Here is a 23,029-nt window from a genome sequence, read left to right on the forward strand (position 1 = left end):
TAGAAAATTTATTGAGCTTTCAAAAGTTTGATTTCCGCTCAAGTTACATGCATGTCCACACGCTTCACATGTTTCAGGTGTGTGGTATATGGAAATTTAGATGTACATAGGTTTACAATCTACCAGATTACCTACATATAAAAGATATTCACTTACTGTAATCTTCATTTCCAAGCCAATACCAACAATATTTACATGTTTTCATGCTATAGGGTAGGTGTAATTGTTATAGAGGTAATAGAACTTCTAGTCCCACCTCGGTGAAGGTTTACCGTTGATCTTATTTTAAAAGATATTATTAAGAATTTTTCCACCATTTCAAGTAGTTGTCAAATTGTCAATACCGTCCATCTATCTTAATTTTTTTTCTGCAAACATCGTCCACATGGGGTTTTCTGGAATTTCTTCAAACATCGTTGCTTACTCATATATGTCTCAAATCAAATTATGGTGTTTGTAGAACCCAGTGTTAAAATAAGAAAAAAACATTTTGAATATTAAATTTTTAGACTCAAATGTTCGCACCTCATGGAATATAAATCATTGAATTATTTTCTTCTAAATAAAATCCAACATATTGGCAGATCCAAGGTGCAACATGCAAGACAGATAAAAGATTCTAATTATGTTGCGATCTGGCGAAGTTTATTTCTTCAGGACGAGATAAATAATTATGTAAAAGCCCACGTAAAATAAAACACCAAAAGTAAATAAAACATGTACACCATATATATACTTCAAGTTGAACTCTCAAGAGGACATGAAACTTTGCTCTCATAATTATAATATTATACTGACAGAATCCTCATTACGAGCATAATATTGTTATTGTACATGGTCCTGGGAATTACAATCCTTTTCAAGCCCAAATATGCTGAGTCAGCAAAATACTTCAAGTTGAACTCTCAAGAGGACATGAAACTTTGCTCTCATAATTATAATATTATACTGATAGAATCCTCATTACGAGCATAATATTGTTATTGTACATGGTCCTGGGAATTACAATCCTTTTCAAGCCCAAATATGCTGAGTCAGCAAATATCCAAAAGTAAAAATTAGGCAAAGCCATGTTCACTTTAAAGTAGATCTCTAGAATATGTTGGTGCCTATGTGAACCTTCTAACGCCGAAATAATTTCTTGTGTTTCAGCTATTTCAGTTCCACGCAAAGAAATGGATTTGGCAATTTCAATAGTGATTCGAGGTTTTCAGCTTTCAAACCTGGAAATACCCCACCGTTCGGTCTGATGACACCCTCATCAGGCAACTATGCCTATGTGAACCTTTCTAACGCCGAGATAATTTCTTGTGTTTCAGCTATTTCAGTTCCACGCAAAGAAATGGATTTGGGAATTTCAATAGTGATTCGAGGTTTCCAGCTTTCAAACCTGGAAATACCCCACCGTTCGGTCTGATGACACCCTCATCAGGCAACTCTGCCACTCCAAACTCTAACTCATTATCATCTGTGAATGCCAAAGACAGTTCTGATATTTCAGAACCAAATAAAGCTGCCACCCCATCCGAAGCTGCACAACAAGCTCAACTATTTTCAAATTTAGCGGCAGGAATTAATCCTTTTACATCTCCTAATGTTCCTGGTGCCATATTTCCCAACCTAGGAACCAATGTACCAGTATTTCCTCAAATGGTAGACATGTCGTCTACACAAGCACTTCTATCATTAGTTCGATCAGCAAGTGCTCAAAGTGCAAATCAATTAGAAAATTATCTCAAAGGCGCAAACAAAAGATCTCCCCCGGGCGAGCCCGTTAACAATCCTATAGACTTATCTTCCAATGCTCCTCTACCTAAAAAATCTAGAAAAAGTCAACCTAGTCTCAATGATTTCTACACGCCTGAAGTCCTTGGTAATCTTGGCATACCTTTTCTCAATCAATATCAAAAATCTCTAGCTCAAAATTCTAAACCTTTTCCTAATAGTAATAATTCCAATCATAAAAGATCGGGTAGTGAGTCACCGAAACCCCGACCCAACTCAAGACTGTCAGCCTCTCCTATTGTAAGATCTATACCTTGCATATCTAATTGTTCATCTGGAGACAAGACGTGTTCAGAAGAAGCTCGACTGATAGCAGAATGGAATGTGGATGAAGTTTGTAATTTCGTGTCTTCAATTGAGCTGTGCGCAGAATATGCACCGGTAAGTTTAGTTCTATTTCATTTTCATTAAGGAAAATACAAAGTTTCATTTATCTTTTCAAGATATCTTAAAGGGCCCACCTCTATACAAACAACTTCTAGGTGCTCTTATTTAACAAGACAACAAACTTGCGAATTGGACAACAATGTTCGAGCCTCTAACCTTGTAAACTGTCAACAAAAGGCATTTTGAGCCGTTGCCACTCTTCGGCACATGAACACAAACAAACAATGACGATAAATCATGCATTATTTCATAGTTGTCAATCATATCCACCATATTCGGAGACATTGACCCCAAAGAACTCACGTGTCAAACAACATACCGACACGGACCAGATCAGACCAACCTGATGGCAAATATTTTCATGTGACGAGTTTTGTATTTGGGCAACTACACATCATCAAAAAAAAAAAAAAAAAGTAATAAAATATTTCCAAATAGTATCCAACAGTCGTTCAAGGAAATAACTCAGCAAAAAACCTATTCTGTAAGAATTGTAATAGGTTGCCTATGTTCATGACGAAAGTATCTGAAATGAGATATTTCCTGGAATCCTTGAAATTTGTTGAGAATCCAAAAAACCATGGTCTTTGGAGTTTTAGCTAAGCAAAAAGAAAATTTCGAATACTTGAAATTACACAAAAAGTCACCTTATTAATATACCAACCTACTTGTTTGAATTGGAAAAATTCCTTTAGCTTGCAGCCAGGCTTTGGTTTGGTATTTTACAAAGTAAATTAGACCTGCATTACTGCAAGCTACCGTCATTATTTTAATCCTAGCCAAGTAGAGTGAAACTTCTAGCACGTCTAAGCTTTATAAATCTGCCCGCATACATAATCCCTGCCCATTTAAACAAGAAGTGCTATTTATTGCTCAAATTGGTTCTACTGGTTTTGAACTTTTAATTAAACAGCTCCTAGACAAATTGGAAGAAAAAAGATCTAAAAGCTCTAAGTAGGCATACTGATGGTATCTCCTTTTGAACTTGGGTGTTTAAAACTGGCTGAGATCAAACTGCCTAAAGTTAAAATGAATTTTTTTAGTTCTCATACTATTAGAAGCTTTTGAGATTTTCTGATACCGTAACCGTAGGTATGTGAAAAACGACAACGTAATCTGCGTAATGCTTTCATACAGTTAGCTACTCAAAATAAATACATAGGTTAAATATTGAAATTGGGCAGACCGTGTTCTGCACTGTAGTTGTTTTCGTTAGAATATTAAATTTAACTTCTTAATGTTACTGTCGAGGAAGCAATAGGTATAATCAGTTAATCAGACATATAGAACTGAAATTTTCAAACTACTGAAAATTAGCTATGTGTAGGTACTCGAGTAGCGAACTCACAAGTCCAGTTATTAGATCAATGATTAGTACAATCATTACCTACAATATTCCCATTGATTTGATTAAATCAAATTAAATAGTAGAGAACGCACTTGGGGGCAAATTTGATCTAGCCTAATAATTATGTGTCACTTTTGTTTATATGGGAGTTATGGAGTTGTTTGACTATAAGTAGACATTTCATATCAGATGTGTTTGATTTAATGTGTCACTTTTGTTTATATGGGAGTTATGGAGTTGTTTGACTATAAGTAGACATTTCATATCAGATGTGTTTGATTTATGTCCAATTCGCAAGTTTGTTGTCTTGCGTGATCAACTGATCACACAAGTGATCAGAATGAGCAAAATCTAATGCTCTTTTTGACGATCCTAAAATTTGTTTCCAATCAATATATCGAATGAGAGGAACTGGCAATGTTCTTTTCCAAAAAAACTGCATCTTTGACAAGATTATGTTTGAAATACTTTGAAATGATGACCTACGTTTGAAATAATATGTACTTCGTATTTATAGGATTAAGAGAATACGGAATAGGTACTTTCATGTTAATATCTACCAGGCCGCTGGACGCTAGATACCTACGCGTCTTCTTATCCTATGTGGCATCTAATCTTTGACAAGATTATGTTTGAAATATTTTGAAATGATGACCTACGTTTGAAATATGTACTTCGTATTTATAGGATTAAGGGAATACGGAATAGGTACTTTCATGTTAATATCTACCAGGCCGCTGGACGCTAGATACCTACGCGTCTTCTTATCCTATGTGGCATCTAGTTCCAGGATAACCATGGTACAGCAGACCGCTTTTAAATCCTCCGTTGAAATTCACCTGGTAGCAAAATAATTTAAGTTTAAATGTAAATAACTTATAAACCGCATTCCACGCTAATTGTTTTACGCTTTGATACTGCTCGTTATAAGGGCAAGCGAAACTTATACAGGATCCATTGAGCTTCGGTGATTTTATTGAAGAAGTTGAAAGCAGTTTGATCTTCCTCACTCCTTCTTCAATTGGGAATTCGGGTCTCCCTAACCAAAAAAAAAATCTTTTCTCTTCTTCCTGAAACCCAAAATTTTACTAAGCAGGATTTTAGAAATAAAAGTCTCAGCGGATCACCGAAACTTCCAGAAAATCACGTTCTTTTTCTATAAGATTCTCTATGAAAACAATCTCAGCATGTTCTCAACTTGAAGTGAATCTTGAAGTCTTTTTTAGCATTTTATTTCTAGAGGACCCTGTATTTCAAAATGTTAAAAAATACAGGTGCGGTCATCCTATATCTGCAGAGAAATAAAGTAACATACGAATATTATTATTAATTTTAATAAAATACTGTTTTAAACTGGAGCACTACACGCTATTAATTTGTTCGATTTCGATCGAATCAACTGGTTCTGGAAGATAAGAAACAAAGTTCAAACGAACCAAATGTTTTAAAATTAGAATTAATTAATTAATTTTGGACCTATAGTAGCTTCTGATGATGGAGGAAAAAACAATTTGGTTGTAATTTATTTCCAGACACGCTCGTGTTAAATTTCATAGAATCCATTTCTTTGCGTGGAACTGAAATAGCTGAAACACAAGAAATTATTTCGGCGTTAGAAAGGTTCACATAGGCACCCAACATATTCTAGAGATCTACTTTAAAGTAAACATGGCTTTGCTTAATTTTTACTTTTGGATGTTTGCTGACTCAGCATGTTTGGGCTTGAAAAGGATTGTAATTCCCAGGACCATGTACAATAACAATACTATGTTCGTAATGAGGATTCTGTCAGTATAATATTATAATTGTGAGAGCAAAGTTTCATGTCCTCTTGAGAGTTCAACTTGAAGTATATCGGAATATGATTCTAACCTTTAGGTATATGTCGCTATGATTTGCAACTATAGCAACCAAGGCAGAGGAAGAGAATATGAATGAATGAATCACAGCGAGATAAAAGATGGTAAGCGAAATACTATTCTAACGGAACTCATTTAAAAAACATTAACTTAATATTCAAAAGTGCTGATTCATTAGAATTGAAGTTATTGTATGTAACATGGTAACATCATAACTACCGTCCAGTTTTAATTCATGCTGTCAGGAGCTTTGAATTTTTTCATCACATTAATGAGGCATCTGAACTTCCTGTTCAATTCAATTCATTGTTGCGGTTAAGGTCTGGGAAATAGTTAGAACAGGTATTACAGACTCTTGTAAATATAGTCTACAGGTCTACACCAACTTGATTATGACGGACTTCAGTCAAGCATCCATCATATTTTCTCAGATGAAATTATATCAATCATACCAGTATTATGTATGAGCAGCTCGTATTCTTCTTTTGGAGTTGATAATGCACCTACCTTTGACTTATACTTAAAAATACTTGGAGAAAAGTGCTAACTTACTCGTTAGGATTGGAATTGTTGTACTTGGCAGCTAAATTTATGTATGAGCAGCTCGTATTCTTCTTTTGGAGTTGATAATTCACCTACCTTTGACTTATACTTAAAAATACTTGGAGAAAAGTGCTAACTTACTCGTTAGGATTGGAATTGTTGTACTTGGCAGCTAAACTTCGCATGAAATCACTATAGTTCCGGTTCATCATCTGTTCCATGTTCTTCAAATGAGGTCCCGTCGTTCCATGGGGAGGAATAGCGGCTGCTGAGGAAGAGGAGGAGGGGGAGGACCCCCTGTCTGCCCCTGTCATCCCCGGGGGTGTTCCCGGGTAGGAAGAGGACGGTGTATTACTGCGAGGTGACGATGAGTTCGCGTCTATGTTGGGTGAGAGACGTTCTGATTTGACCTCTTGCTTGATGCTATTGTTGTTTTGAACGTCCAGAGCGCCCCCGTTCATATTTGTGCTGCGGCGGGAGCCACCTCCCCGCCGTTTCCCGCGAACTTTGTTCGGGAACACCACGTTGCTATTACGACGTCTAGACTCCGAGGACAGGGCTCTCGCCACGTCTGAGCTCACTCCGACTTCTCCTGCAATCAGAAATCAGAAACAGTTGGTTTAGCACCAATTACAAATCTTGTATTGGAGCATTGAGATTGTCAAACAAAATCGATTTTAGATACTGATTTTATCTTTTTAGAATTTTCAACACGTGATTTTCAAATCGAAACGTGTTATTTTGACAGTCTTCCTGTCCAATAACGAAAAGGTAGAATATTACGTAGGTACATACTTTAATGTTGCTGTGATTGACAATAAGTCAATTCCTATACAAATCGGTACAACGCAGAGATACATACAAACCTCAAGTCCTTGAAACAACACAAACAGACATAAATATTTACATATACATTTGTACGTGTGCTTACATATGCCCTCTCGCTAATTAGTACTCATTATCATTTCAAACCCGTCCTATCCATATCCTACCAGGCAGACACATTCTTTGCCTACATACCAAATTGTGAACCCAAACATAATATAATGTCGAAGAATGATATCTTTGAATTTCTTCGAAAAAAGAACCTACATTTGAGCTATAGGGACATGATAAACAATGTAGTCAATGTTGACAAATACAAAGACATTCACAGAAATAGTTCAAGACGATCGCCATAAACAGTCGTTCATAACGTTCTATGGGGGACATAAAGAACTTTTATCTGTTTGACCATCTTCAAATATTGGATTCATCAGTTCGACTTCGTAAATCTCGGTTTAATGATGTTGCATTGTATCTCCACCAAAATAAAGCTATATGTCCATCAGTAATTACCATCGGTTCAAACATGGGAAATAAATTGCCTGATGAAAACCTTTAATCGGAGAAAGTTAAACACATCCATCAACATGCGAATACATGACGAACAAATTTATCTGATAGCTGCCATAGTGAAGATCTCACTGGTATTGTAGTCATATTGTGTTGAGCTAACAGTAGAAGTCTTAATGCAAATATCAATGCAACAACATCAACAAACTATATGCTCGAAGGAATTTATATCACAATTAGAACATTTGGAACCCTGAAGTGATTAGCTGATTCTGGGCCCGATGTTATGGAGCCCCTTTTGGTATGTTTTTAAAAGTGTCATCTACAAAGAGATCAATGAACTACATATTTCATATGTAAGTATGTTTTATAATCTGGTTTATTTCCAAGTACTTCCCTTTTTATGGGTATTGTACAAGAGTCAAGAGATTAGCCCATCTTGCTGTCACATATGGGTAGATTCTTGGAGTACCTTCAAATAGCAACACTCTCAACAACAATTGGTTTCAAAATATTCAGTGTCTAACATCAAAAATACTCACCGTATTAGATCCTTGGTAAAAAAATATTTGACCTGTCCACTAAGAGATGGAGAGAGCTTCAATGCCATTTCAGTTCAAATAAATTACAAGCTAAACCAAGAGCTTGGGTTTTTATAAATTAAATGTTATAATTTCAGCCTAATTAGATCTCAGTTCAGAAGACCAAGAAGTACTGTTATGCCTCTAACTAGAGGCTTATTGAGCTTTTATACCTTTACAGGGTCTTTCTGGAACTAGAAATTGTATATACCTATCAGTACTGGATGTACAACAGGAAGTTCTAACTTGTAACAAGATGCGAGCATTCCCATTTGAACGTTGCTTTGAGGATATTTGTAAGTTTCAAGATCTGTCAAATCTGAACAATGGTGCTGTGTTTGGTAATTTCAATCATATTAGAGATTATTAGATGATCTCAATACAAGATATCAAACTTTAACTTATCTTTTGTAGTACCTAGTAAGGGTAATATTATGAGGAAAAAACCATTCGAAATCAAATAAAGACACAGAGTAGAAGCAGAACCCTGTAGATATACACATTTTATAATGAGCCATAATTAGCAGCTAGATAACAGGACAACCATGTACAGAAATCGTGAAAGGAGGATCTCCTGAAAAGAAAAGTTAACAATCAAATGAACCTTCTTGGCCATTGACCTTTGTACCAGGTAAAAACATAGGCGGTTCTTGCCTAAATTTTTGGGGGGGCTTGATTTTGAAGGTACCTACACCTTCAAAATTTTGATTTAGCTTTATGTAACCTAGTAAGGGTAATATTATGAGGAAAAAACTATTCGAAATCAAATAAAGACACAGAGTAGAAGCAGAACCCTGTAGATATACACATTTTATAATGAGCCATATTAGCAGCTCGTATACCACATAATTGGAGATATGAATTACTTATAGGAGTTATTAGAATGTAAAAGAAAAAACTAACTTGCACGGGACCAAGTTCAGTGTAAAATATATCCAAGTATTTAACAGTTCTTAGGTTGTAAAAGTAAGTTTGTATTGACAGACCTAGTGTATTGACAATGAATTGGTAATTGGTCTCTCAGGTATTTATCACGTGCAGCAATTACTTATTACCTGTTGCCGTTCCTGGGTGACTAGGTTTTCTTGAAAGGTTACAATAACTAGATTTAATAGTATTAGGAGTTTATTAGTCACATTTTTCCAAAGGAGATTAGTAGTTGCTATGGGTGGCTTCTGTTTCTTGAAAAGGTGTGCAGTCGTGTCATGTGAGCCCTTCAGTTTTAGACCAACTTGTAAGTGTTATCATGAGGGATAGCCAACAGATTTTGCATTATTCGGATTTACCATAGGCGGTTCTTGCCTAAATTTTTGGGGGGGCTTGATTTTGAAGGTACCTACACCTTCAAAATTTTGATTTAGCTTTATGTAAAAAATCTGGTGTGAACATCACACGACTTTCCTTATCCTATTGAATGATGTTTATTTGAGTAATATTTTACCCTAACTTTTACCATATCTCTAACCGTTTAGTCGGTATAGCTAAAAACCGCCAAAAAACGGTCGAAATCCGTCCAAAAGCGGTCAAAATACCGCCAAGCGCAGCACCTATCTTAACTAAACGTTTTCTGTTGCATCCTTGTCACATTTGTGAACTACATACCAAATTTCAAGTCTCTAGCTCATACTGTTTCCCAGATATTGTTAAACTAGACCGAAAACCGCCAAAAAGCGGTAAAATGCCGCCAACCAATGCACCGATCGTAACCAAAAGTTTCGTGTCGCATCCTTGTCACATTTGACAGCTACATACCAAATTTCAAGTCGCTAGCTCTTACCGTTTCGAGATATTTTGTGTGTCGCATTCTTGTCACATTTGAAAGATACATACCAAATTTCAAGTCTCTAGCTCTTACCGTTCTCGAGATATTTTGTTTACAGACAGGAGAGATACACACACGGACCAATGGCTGAAACTTTGGATTTAGGCTCTAGGGACCTCAAAACGTGTTTTGGCACTAAAATTTGACCATCGAAAATTTGACCCGATTACATTACTTTCCTTCCTATAGGATAAGGAAAGTAAAAAGACGAGAAACTCCCGGCTGACCCGATTACATTACTTTCCTTCCTATAGGATAAGGAAAGTAAAAAATGGTGTTTCCGTCGTTTCGTAGCTTAGACTGAGACATGACATTCATAAGTAAGTACTCGCGTGAGTTCCAATAAGATATGGAATATGGACAATCATACAGTCTCACAGTAGACAATGTCTCCGTTTATATTCTTGACAAAATCAGTATGCATCAATACCTATACATCTAAGTTTGAACTTGCTATCAACAAAAGACGAACTATCCTTGGTAGGGTTGCCAACTTTTTTCTCGGCATATACGGTACAAACTAGCAAAATGGTGAAAAAATACGGATTTCCCGATTTTTATTTACTTTTGTCGGAAATGGTTTTATTCAAAATGGTCTTTGAACACACAACAGAAGGTGTTGAAAATACAATCAGATATTGCTTTCAAGGAAGTTTATTCTGATGTTTTTATTTCTATCGTAAGGACGTTGGGTACTGGATGTATTTCCTTTTGGGCTGACAAATATCTCGTTATTTACTAACAAATCAAAACAATTATTTACACACACCTTCAGTACAAATATTACTTATTTTGTAATAAAAAAATTACATGTTTGTTGATCGCATAATTTAACTTTTGCTCCTATAAAGCTTCACACATTCCTCAGAAGACCTTACACATCCAGTATTAATATTAGGGCATCATGTATAGTTGAGAGATAACAGATTAACATTTCTTGTTCCCTTGATTCCTCAAACGTCCATGTTGTCTGGTATATAGTGAACATGTTTTATTTACTTTTGGTGTTTTATTTTACGTGGGCTTTTACATAATTATTTATCTCGTCCTGAAGAAATAAACTTCGCCAGATCGATTCCTCAAACGTCCATGTCGTCTGGTATATGGTGTACATGTTTTATTTACTTTTGGTGTTTTATTTTACGTGGGCTTTTACATAATTATTTATCTCGTCCTGAAGAAATAAACTTCGCCAGATCGCAACATAATTAGAATCTTTTATCTGTCTTGCATGTTGCACCTTGGATCTGCCAATATGTTGGATTTTATTTAGAAGAAAATAATCCAATGATTTATATTCCATGAGGTGCGAACATTTGAGTCTAGAAATTTAATATTCAAAATGTTTTTTTCTTATTTTAATACTGGGTTCTACAAACACCATAATTTGATTTGAGACATATATGAGTAAGCAACTATGTATGTTTGAAGAAATTCCAGAAAACCCCATGTGGACGATGTTTGTAGGGAAACAATTAAGATAGATGGACGGTATTGACAATTTGACAACTAATTGAAATGGTGGAAAAATTCTTAATAATATCTTTTAAAATAAGATCAACGGTAAACCTTCACCGAGGTAGGACTAGAAGTTCTATTACCTCTATAGCAATTACACCTACCCTATAGCATGAAAACATGTAAATATTGTTGGTATTGGCTTGGAAATGAAGATTACAGTAAGTGAATATCTTTCATATGTAATATGGTAGATTGTGAACCTATGCACATCTAAATTTCCATATACCACACACCTGAAACATGTGAAGCGTGTGGACATGCATGTAACTTGAACGGAAATCAAACTTTTGAAAGCTCAATAAATTTTCTATGGCCAACTTTTTAATTGAATGACTCGTACATAAAAGAAAAAAAGACATGTATTAGTCCCTTGGTGAAGATAGATACAACACTTCAAGACTGGATAAACATAGAATCTATAAGATTAGTCGATATTTCATTTCCATATAAGATTTTTAGACAAAAAGGAACTAAGAATATGTTTTCCAACACCATGCCACCATCTCACGGACACCGAAAGCAAAGCAAGAAGACAAAAAAAAAAAAAAAAAAAAAAAAAAAAAAAACAAAAAATAGAAAATATGACTCCTTATGAAACATGGAGTTGATAGAAAGTAAAATTGTTAGGTCGGTACTTAAGGTACTTCAAACTCCCAAAGCAAAATATTCTCAATCTGGGTTGCACCTATTTCATTTATTTCAAAATAAATCACAATCTTCTCATCTACATTGATTTCAACAAGTTTCCAATGATGGGTAGGTAATAAGGTTCATCTTTTTCACACTTTCGAAAACCTACATAACCATAAAATATCGTGAAGTGAGAATACTTATGGAAGCGAAATCAATTTCCAACAAACTGAGAAAAGGAAGACGAGTGTTATTATTTTGCATTAAATTTACAACCTTTGAAACGTTGAATCTTTTCCAATATCCTAACAAAGCTGGCGTTAAATTGATCACATCATCTTCACCAAACCTGAACAAGATGTGCTCAACCACTGAATCATTCCACTATCGAGCATATTCCTGCTTTGTTGACTTAACGCAAATTAGCGAGAAATAATTATTTGAGTTACGTATGATGATGTATGTTGATCCATGTTGAGTTATTGGTCCACATCCTACAATCTTAAGCAACATGAGCTATACAAAATCATGTCGAATGTCGGCAAATTTGATTAAGTCAGATTAGATTTGGGTGTATCAACCAGTTTTCTCATGGTGAGAGAAAAGTTACCTCACTTTTATGGTGCGATAAATCCAATGGATCAAGTCTTTTTTTATGTGACCTTCATCTTTGACTGAACCCTCGTATGGATTCTCTCCCGCATGCGTGTGTTTGGCTAGGCTGTACTGTCAGATAAATAACCTACAAGTCAAAGGATATCCGCATGGGTTCATTATTGACTTGGCGATAAGATGGAGTGTTTGCTCTTGACTAGGAATGAAGATATGAATAGGTGTGGGGTGTTGGTTCACTAGCACATACCTCAGTCTTTTCATATTTACATTCAGACGTCGTAACAACATCCGTCGTTTCCTAGCTTAGACTGAGACATGACATTCATAAGTAAGTACTCGCGTGAGTTCCAATAAGATATGGAATATGGACAATCATACATTCTCACAGTAGACAATGTCTCCGTTTACGAGTATATTCTTTACAAAATCAGTATGCATCAATACCTATTACCTATACGTCAAACTTTAAACTTGCTATCAACAAAAGACGAACTATCCTAGGTGAGGTTCTATTCTGAAACTTGTTCGTTGTTTGGGACAAAATCAGTATGCATCAATACCTATACGTCAAAGTTTGAACATGCTATCAACAAAAGACGAACTATCCTTGGTGAGGTTCTAATCTGAACCTTGTTCGTTGTTTGGGATTAAATTGGGTAGTTCGCAGTTACAGATAGTAGAGGTATAATATTGTATTACGTGTGTCAAAAACAATACCTTCATGACTCTCTCGAATTTTCCTTTCCACAAAACCATTCGTATTTTCAACTATCATGGATCCTTGTTTTTGATTGTTCCTAATATGTCTCTGATCAAGATGTAGCAGAACGGTAAGCTGCTAAGGTTTTAGTATTGGCCGAGTAATTTGCAGTTCTACATAGTAGGTATTGTACGTGTGTCAAAAACAATACCTTCATGACTGTCTTGAACCTCTCTTTCCACAAAACCATTCGTATTTTCAACTGTCATGTATCCTTGTGTTTTGATTGTTCCTAATATGTCTCTGATCAAGATGTAGCAGAACGGTAAGCTGCTAAGGTTTTAGTATTGGCCGCGGCTAGCTTACATGCGGAACGTTTCATGTTGTACGTCTAGATCTACATGGTAATATAAAACCGTACACAATAGAGAGCTAGACACAAATACTCGGTAATTTTATTCCGAACATAGGTACAAACGACGTAGATATTGTACATAAAATACTCTATAAGCTTTTCTCTCATGTAGAAAACATTGTATTTCTTTCCAAGCTTCTTGTATTACGTGAAACAATACGCACGTCTTTATATCTTGTTCAAAATAACTAATCACTTCTTTCGTTTTGAATAAAAACGTGCACATTACCATGAGGTTGTACGTTCCCGGTCATGAATCAAATGTAAAGCGCCCGTACAGCTGTGTAGAAACCTACAAGACAGGATTAGTTATCGTATTTCTAATAACTTGGAACCTGAATGAAATAAAACGTTTCATCCTGAGCTTTGGCTAGGTACCTATATGAAAGCACGGATGAGGTCTCTTTGCCTATCATCCTGTGGCTAGGTGGAAGCCTAGGAGATCTCTTAATATACTATGAACACGGAGCTTCTTTCCACTATCCTGAGCTTTGGCTAGGTATATGAAAGCATGGATGAGGTCTCTTTGCCTATCATCCTGTGGCTAGGTGGAAGCCTAGGAGATCTCTTAATATACTATGAACACGGAGCTTCTTTCCACTTGCAGCCTTGTTTTGAAGATTAGGTGCTATCCCAAGGGCCTGAGTTATAAGTTCAGAGCCTGCCTCTGACTAGAGACTGGTAGGTACCAGACTTTTATGTCTATTAATGAAAACCCAATTGGTTACCCATTTTCTAACCACTTTTTCCAGAGATTCTCACAAACCCTACTTCTTGGATGTTGGTATTGTTTTACTCTCAACTTTGTCTAAACATGCTATCCCAAGGGCCTGGGTTATAAGTTATAAGTTCAGAGCCTGTCTCTGACTAGAGACTGGTAGGTACCAGATTTTTATGTCTATTAATGAAAACCCAATTGGTAACCCATTTTCTAACCACTTTTTCCAGAGATTCTCACAAACCCTACTTCTTGGATGTTGGTATTGTTTTACGTGCTATCCCAAGGGCCTGGGTTATAAGTTCAGAGCCTGCCTCTGACTAGAGACTGGTAGGTACCAGACTTTTATGTTTATTGATGAAAACCCAATTGGTAACCCATTTTCTAACCACTTTTTCCAGAGATTCTCACAAACCCTACTTCTTGGATGTTGGTATTGTTTTACTCTCAACTTTGTCTAAACCCAAGGCACACGTCCAGCATCATTTGAAAGATTATTCTGCTTGAACAGTGATGCCTATGACCTCAGACTATCCTTTAAGGCTGCGGGCGTTAGCGCTCGTAAAATAATTTTGCTGATGGTTTTGATCTATCCTCAGCCATGAAGACATAGTCGTAATGTTTATAATCTCCACAATGGCGTCTGGACAGTAGTAAAAAAAGAAAGAAATATTATTTCATTCCGAACAAGAATGTTGATTGAAGAATCAAAAAGGCATTTCATCTCGTTAGGTACACGTCACGGGCATGAACTAAACACCCATAGCTAAAATTTATTACCGATTGGTTTCACGCTACACTCGTAAGATATCCCATCTCCAATCATTGTTTTGATTTTCTATAAAACATTTTAATTAAACTCGTTTCGTTCTGGGTCTCATCAGTAATGGGAAGGTCAAGCATATCAGTCAAATTGAATAGAATAGAGAACAAAACATGTGATTTGATTGATCGAAATTGCTGACAAGATACGAGACTTCTCAAAGATGCCCTACCTATCTAATGGTAGGTAATAGTTAATAAAACACCTCATCATATTCCTGATCTTCAATTCTCAAGTGATCAGGTTATAATAATTTTGTTCTTCATCTCCGATTTGTGAGTTTCAATCTTTATTTCAGTTAAGGTCATCATTTTTCAATTTAAGAACAATCTATTCATGGCAGAAACATATTGTACTGTAGCTTCTACACCATCAGTAATGGGAAGGTCAAGCATATCAGTCAAATTGAATAGAATTGAGAACATAGAATTGTGATTTGATTGATCGAAACTGCTGACAAGATATGAGACTTTTCAAAGATGCCCTACCTATCTAATGGTAATGGTTAATAAAACACCTCATCATATACCTGATCTCCAGTTCTCAAGTGATCAGGTTATAATTTTGTTCTTCATCTCCAATTTGTGAGATTCAATCTTTATTTCAGTTAAGGTCATCATTTTTCAATTTAAGAACAATCTATTCATGGCAGAAACATATTGTACTGTAGCTTCTACATCATCAGTGTCTATTGTCAGTAGCTGCTCAATTCAATGTCGTCACAATGGTGATATTTCACTTCGATTTGCTCCAGGCAGATCTATGTAGGTTCACTGGTTCATTAAGATAATTATGTTGTTTTATAGTTTTCAAGAAAAGTTTTATTAGAGTTTCCAGACAGAACATGTAGGTATAAGTTCCAGTTACCAAGATGTCATTGCTACAGAATAATGTAGATAATGAAAACGTAATTTGAAGGGTCAACCCTGGCCATTTTTCATTCCTGTGCTCTCTTACAATCTCTCTCTCTCCTCTCTTGAATTTTAGATAAATATGCATGAACTGATTATGGTCTTATTATAAAGGTAATTCCTCATTCATAAATATATACTTCAAATGTGAATCTATTGCTTTATTTATATCGAAAGACGTTCCCTCATTGTATCCTGAGGTGGTTACTGATTTGTAACCAAAACAGTTCTTAAATTATAATAAATACTATGAGCTGTAGGATATAGCACAATCTCTCTCTCTCTCTCTCCTCTCTTGAATTTTAGATAAATATGCATGAACTGATTATGGTCTTATTATAAAGGTAATTCCTCAATCATAAATATTAGGATATAGGAACAACAAAATCTAGAATGCCAGACAAACATTTCAAAATAATGTGAAGCAGAAATTCGGTTAATTTGAGAAGACATACCTATATTGGATCTGTTATTGTTATCTACCTATGGTATTTATTATTGATACATCCTATTTTCCTAAAGGTATAATTTGTGATATTCCTACGTAGGTACCTATTTAAAAATTCTACGGACATTTGATGTACGCACAGATTAAAGATCTTGGGTGTTGAAGTTCGTTTAAAACTCAACTTGGATCGGAATCTCTTTCATTTAAAAATTGCAGAGTTTATTGTACATATGCTGTCGGTATTCTGTACATAAAGTACTTGTAAAACTACATTTCCAACTACATAGGTTGCTAATTCGTTTAAAACTCAACTTGGATCGGAATCTCTTTCATTTGAAAATTGCAGAGTTTATTGTACATATGCTGTCGGTATTCTGTACATAAAGTACTTGTAAAACTACATTTCCAACTACATAGGTTGCTATTAGCTGTATTAGAATCTCATCTTCATTCAATAAAGACGATTGTTTAACCATAAAACGGTCTTAATTACTTTCTTACTTATTTTCCAATAAAATAACGATAACTGATTATAGATTTTATTATTTCTGAATGAACAGGTAAGTCCACCGAAGTGCTTCTTGTAGGCATACGGCAATAAGGTCCATGGTTCGGACCATAAAGATACCTTCACGTGATTTATGTTCAATAAATATACCCATTATTCATCATTGACAGTTCTGGTTTGGCAAGAATGACCGTGCCGTGAACTATCCATTTCTTGTTGTCTATCTACATGTGAATAGTCAAATCAATGTTGATACGTGTATTAATATTCATATTCTCACCGTTGAGATTTTCCCATGCTCTACACTTTACAGATTGGTTTTGGTTTGTTTCAATGTTGATACGTGTATTAATATTCATATTCTCACCGTTGAGATTTTCCCATGCTCTACACTTTACAGATTGGTTTTGGTTTGTTACAATATTAAGATGCAAACTCATCACTACACTGTGGGAAGTCAGGAAGCTATTCGTTTGGTTTCTGGTGTCCTTTCATCTTCTTCAATAACATGTTTTTGGCTCGGTTCTCTTGACATAAAGCTCTCACACTTCGTACGAACTGATTGATTTTCAAATCTCCCTCATTATGAGGTATTCCTTTGTTGTATTCCCTGGTGTATTTCTTTATTGTATTGTTCAGTCTTGGGTAGATAGTTTAGATACACAATTTCTGTATTCTGAATACCTCCAAGTGACCTCATTATGAGGTATTCCTTTGTTGTATTCCCTGGTGTTGTATTTCTTTATTGTATTGTTCAGTCTTGGGTAGATAGTTTAGATACACAATTTCTGTATTCTGAATATCTCCAAGTGACCATCTCTGAAAAGTTATGTTCAAGTTTCCATAGAAGCACAGGTATTATTGTTCTTTGAAATATTTGAACGTCCTCTTTCCGATTTGGAAGAAATATTTTGTAACGAACATGTTTTGCCAAACAGAGTAATACACAGTACCTATTATGGCAAAAGGAAGGCACACAGTGAGCTACTGGATACCAATTACCAATAGGCTATAATTCTTGAAAAATATGCCAATAATAATCATTCGTTAATTGATAACATCAGTCTATTGAATCATTCATTCCCTTGCAGAACTTAGAAATGAAGCGATTGAAAAACTATCTTGAACTCATTCAAGTTACATTTGCATAATTTGGTGGAACACTCTTGGGTAGGTGACTAAAGACATGTTGTTAACAGTTAAAAGATTGTACTTTTTTATTCAAGTTACATTTGCATAATTTGGTGGAACACTCTTGGGTAGGTGACTAAAGACATGTTGTTAACAGTTAAAAGATTGTACTTTTTGCCAGAGATAGAGTGAGCCTTTAATAGAATTCTCCCATGATCACGATAGATCAATGAACATGTTTTGCCAAACGAGAACAATACACAGTATCAGGGCAAAATAGAGGTACACAGTGAGCTATTGGATACCTACATTTCTTGAAAAATATGCAAATAATAATCATTCTTAATTGATAACATCAGTCTATTGAATCATTCATTCTCTTGCAGAACTTAGAAATGAAGCGATTGAAAAACTATCTTGAACTCATTCAAGTTACATTTGCAAAATTTGGTAGAACACTCTTGGGTAGGTGACTGAAGACATGTTGTTAACAGTTAAAAGATTGTACTTTTTGCCAGAGATAGAGTGAGCCTTTAATAGAATTCTCCCATGATCACGATAGATCAAGTTTACTAGATAATTTTATAGAGGCACGTCTCTAAAACTTCAACCTCTACGGCAAAACATAAAACAAACATCTTTTTCATCCGTCGCAGACAAATGACTCTCGGGGCTATAATAGTGATAGTAATAATGGGTATATTTATTGAACATAAATCACGTGAAGGTATCTTTATGGTCCGAACCATGGACCTTATTGCCGTATGCCTACAAGAAGCACTTCGGTGCGTCTCTAAAACTTCAACCTCTACGGCAAAACATAAAACAAACATCTTTTTCATCCGTCGCAGACAAATGACTCTCGGGGCTATAATAGTGATAGTAATAATGGGTATATTTATTGAACATAAATCACGTGAAGGTATCTTTATGGTCCGAACCATGGACCTTATTGCCGTATGCCTACAAGAAGCACTTCGGTGATTAAATTATGCAATCAACAAACATGTAATTTTTTATTACAAAATAAGTAATATTTGTACTGAAGGTGTGTGTAAATAATTGTTTTGATTTGTTAGTAAATAACGAGATATTTGTCGGCCCAAAAGGAAATACATCCAGTACCCAACGTCCTTACGATGGAAATAAAAACATCCGAATAAACTTCTTTGAAAGCAATATCTAATTGTATTTTCAACACCTTCTGTTGTGTGTTCAAAGACCATTTTGAATAAAACCATTTCCGACAAAAGTAAAAGTGGCGTAGCGTGGTCTAAATTCAAGTGTAAGGCGTGTAGGGTACTAATTTACATCATCCATGCTCTTCATGGATTGGCATAGACAAGTATAACTAGGTACCTACCTACCTTCCCAGTTCCACACTCGCCTTAGTATGCCTGGACCTATGGTAGCTTCTGATGATGGAGGAAAAAACAATTTGGTTGTAATTTATTTCCAGACACGCTCGTGTTAAATTTCATACAAGCAGTATAATGGTCTAGTTAGGGCTGTACAAGTTCAAATTTTTAATCCAAGGCTTTCACTAGGTTATCATTTCATAAATTATCAAGATGGGTTAGGTTGCTAGGTACACCAGATATTGGGTGAAAAATATGTACATTTTATTCCAGAATTTTTATCTGATACATAAGTCCTAAATATGGCTACATGAGTTCTAAATATCCCTTCTGTCACAGACCAGATCAGAGAAAAGATGCTATGTTAGATTGTCCGGGAGATAATAGTGATGATTAGGGTCTAGTTAGGGCTGTACAAGTTCAAATTTTAATCCAAGGCTTTCACTAGGTTATGATTTCATAAATTATCAAGATGGGTTAGGTTGCTAGGTACACCAGATATTGGGTGAAAAATATGTACATTTTATTCCAGAATTTTTATCTGATACATAAGTCCTAAATATGGCTACATGAGTTCTAAATATCCCTTCTGTCACAGACCAGATCAGAGAAAAGATGCTATGTTAGATTGTCCGGGAGATAATAGTGATGATTACTGATTATACTGATTTGACTTTTCATCCATCGACGTAATGGTATTTCCTCAAATGGTAGACATGTCATCTACACAAGCACTTCTATCATTAGTTCGATCAGCAAGTGCTCAAAGTGCAAATCAATTAGAAAATTATCTCAAAGGCGCAAACAAAAGATCTCCCCCGGGCGAGCCCGTTAACAATCCTATAGACTTATCTTCCAATGCTCCTCTACCTAAAAAATCTAGAAAAAGTCAACCTAGTCTCAATGATTTCTTTTATAAGACTGTAATAGCGTGATAATGAGATGAAGGCAAGAGCTCAGACTATAAATTGGTATTGATCCAGTTTTGACGCTCTTTACAGGTCTCAACATCTTTACAGGTCTCTTGTTATGCATTATATAAGACTCTGTAATAGCGTGATAATGAGATGAAGGTAAGAGCTCAGACTATAAATTGGTATTGATCCAGTTTTGACGCTCTTTACAGGTCTCAACATCTTTACAGGTCTCTTGTTATGCATTATCTTTCTGGCAATATAATAGTAAAGAGATAAGAATATTATGTGCACTTGTAAGTAGGTGTGAAAGAGGATTACGTCGAAAAAAACGAGTCATGAACATGGTTTGAAGTGCACTATCTGCAAAGCTCTTAAAGAGGGCTTACTCTTTCATTTTCCTATCTAGAATGTCGAGTCATGAACATGGTTTGAAGTGCACTATCTGCAAAGCTCTTAAAGAGGGCTTACTCTTTCATTTTCCTATCTAGAATGTTTGATCATTACTGATTTGACTTTTCATCCATCGACGTAATTGAAACATAAAATGGTGCATACAAAGTTTTAAAACCCCAAGATAAACTTGTAAATTCCATCAATCTACAATCTCCCAATGTGATCATTCTTCCCAATTTGAATCAGTGCCAGGTTGTTTCCATGACTATTTTGATTTGAAAAGATAAACCACATGGTCTTTGCTTTATTGGGATAGTGTAAGACCAAGATTCACATCTATGAAATGTCCATCCAATTCTACTAGATCTTCAAGCACGTGACATTTGTTTGCTATATTTCTGTTGAAAACCTGTAAGCTTTTAGAATCACCAATTCGACCAAGATTCACATCTATGAAATGTCCATCCAATTCTACTAGATCTTCAAGCACGTGACATTTGTTTGCTATATTTCTGTTGAAAACATAAATATCATCCATCTTTCCTCGGATGAGTTCAGTGTCATCTGTTTTACCTACGTGGTTGATTTTTCTTATCTGATCTACCTATGTTTTTCCAAGTTTTTAATCAGATATTCCTCACCTCATAGTTGAGCTTGAGTGTCAAGTTTAAATCATTAACACGTGTTGATTTTGTTTTTCCAAGTTTTTAATCAGATATTCCTCACCTCATAGTTGAGCTTGAGTGTCAAGTTTAAATCATTAACACGTGTTGATTTGTCTAATAGTGCTATTCTGCTTGGTAGATTTTAGCTTGGGAGATAGTGGTCTCATGATTGGTGTTCCTTATGGGCTTGAACGTTTTGATTTTAACATACACTAGCTTGTTTTCAATGTGGTCTTCCCCATGATTATATAAACACTTACATCCCTTTAAGAGGGGTTTCTGGAGACTGAATTAGACTGACTAAAATTCACGTCAAGAAATTACAACCTTAATAGCTTAATACCAACATAGTATTTTCCAAGAAAGTGCAGCACTCAATTTCTATTTCTAGTCAACCACTGGACACTGGTCTTAGAGAAAACAAAACTTCTCACATCGATGATTAAGCCAAGAATAAACATTTCTACATGAATAAGTAAAAAGTCTACAAGATAATGATGCTCCTTCACTGCTTATACATTCTCGTAATTGATCTGTTCATGTGAAGCCCATGTAGTTGAGAATATGCTCTGCATGTTTTATCAGAGGCATTTATTATTCCATTATCTGCTAGTAAGATATTGGATCTTGATTTCCCCGATAGCATTAGATCCACAATACAGTTCCTGGAGCATTATTATCAAGTGAAGATCTTACTTTACATGCGTGCATCGGACCAGACTTTGCGTTGCATGACTCTCTACTCTCGTTTTAATTGCCTTTACATAAATTTCAATATGAATGGCGTCCATGGAGTTGAATTAAAAGAAAAAATTGCCAATGTCGTGATCCTGAAATTTCGCTGACCCCAGGTAGATAGATACTGGCGGGTATTTATAATAAGAAGTACCTACAGGCACTAGATACCTATCGGCTGAAGCTATTGTAATAAAATTATAGATAAGCAGGAGGCTATTTTACAAAGGACGCCTCACTAACTATTTGAGCTTGTATGTTCAAGAGCTTCTTTTAGTCGAGACAAAAGATCCGATATAAAAGTCGTGCAACCTAAAGAACAACGTCGATTATTAGTATTTTATTTTGGAGTGTTCATACCCTTGGAAAATCTAATGGAAATCTCCTTCCTTTTAATTTAGTTATACACATATGTAGTCATAATACCTAGCAACAAGCGAACGTTCTCTGTGAACTTATAAAACTCTTTTCCTGTATACAACCTGTATAACTCTGTTACCAGGTGCTCTGAACTGAAAATAATGATCAACTACATGGTTGTAGAATACGCGATGGAAACAGTGGATCATAAAGGTGACCTCAAGTGCAGTCTGGCTAGCAGAAGGATAATAAGTGACGATAAGACATCCCTGATAATAGAGACTTAAAAGAGACCCGAAGAATTATCAGACTCCAATATCAGAGCTTGCAGTATCCGAAGTACTTCTGCCAATAGAGATCGATATACAGGGTGCTGTGATGGTTGTCAGAGAATGGTCAGTTGTTGGAAATCTCATAGATAAACTAGGGGCCCATTATGTGGAACTAGAATACTTCTAGCCTTATAACTACGCCTGAATTTTGACATTTGAATCTTCGTTTGTTATTTCTTTACAAGTAGG

At 35.5% G+C, this 23,029-nt stretch overlaps 1 protein-coding gene across 1 annotated transcript; it reads left to right on the top strand.

Moving 5' to 3' along the window:
* The first annotated feature begins 989 nt into the window (after positions 1–989).
* Positions 990–23,029, top strand: LOC103524555. Its single transcript, XM_026819931.1, has 3 exons — positions 990–1,051; positions 1,320–2,166; positions 22,651–23,029. The coding sequence occupies exons 1-3, from the start codon at positions 990–992 to the stop codon at positions 22,657–22,659; spliced, it is 918 nt and encodes a 305-aa protein (XP_026675732.1). The 3' UTR covers positions 22,660–23,029.

This window comes from Diaphorina citri, unplaced genomic scaffold (genome assembly GCF_000475195.1).
Source record: "Diaphorina citri unplaced genomic scaffold, Diaci psyllid genome assembly version 1.1 scaffold104, whole genome shotgun sequence".
Taxonomy (NCBI): domain Eukaryota; kingdom Metazoa; phylum Arthropoda; class Insecta; order Hemiptera; family Psyllidae; genus Diaphorina; species Diaphorina citri.

Coding starts and splice junctions, on each gene's coding strand:
- LOC103524555 (XM_026819931.1), top strand. CDS start 990: ATGGTCCTGGGAATTACAATCCTTTTCAAGCCCAAATATGCTGAGTCA. Junction 1,052..1,319: donor GAGTCAGCAAATATCCAAAA/GTAAAAATTAGG, acceptor CTTGTGTTTCAG/CTATTTCAGTTCCACGCAAA.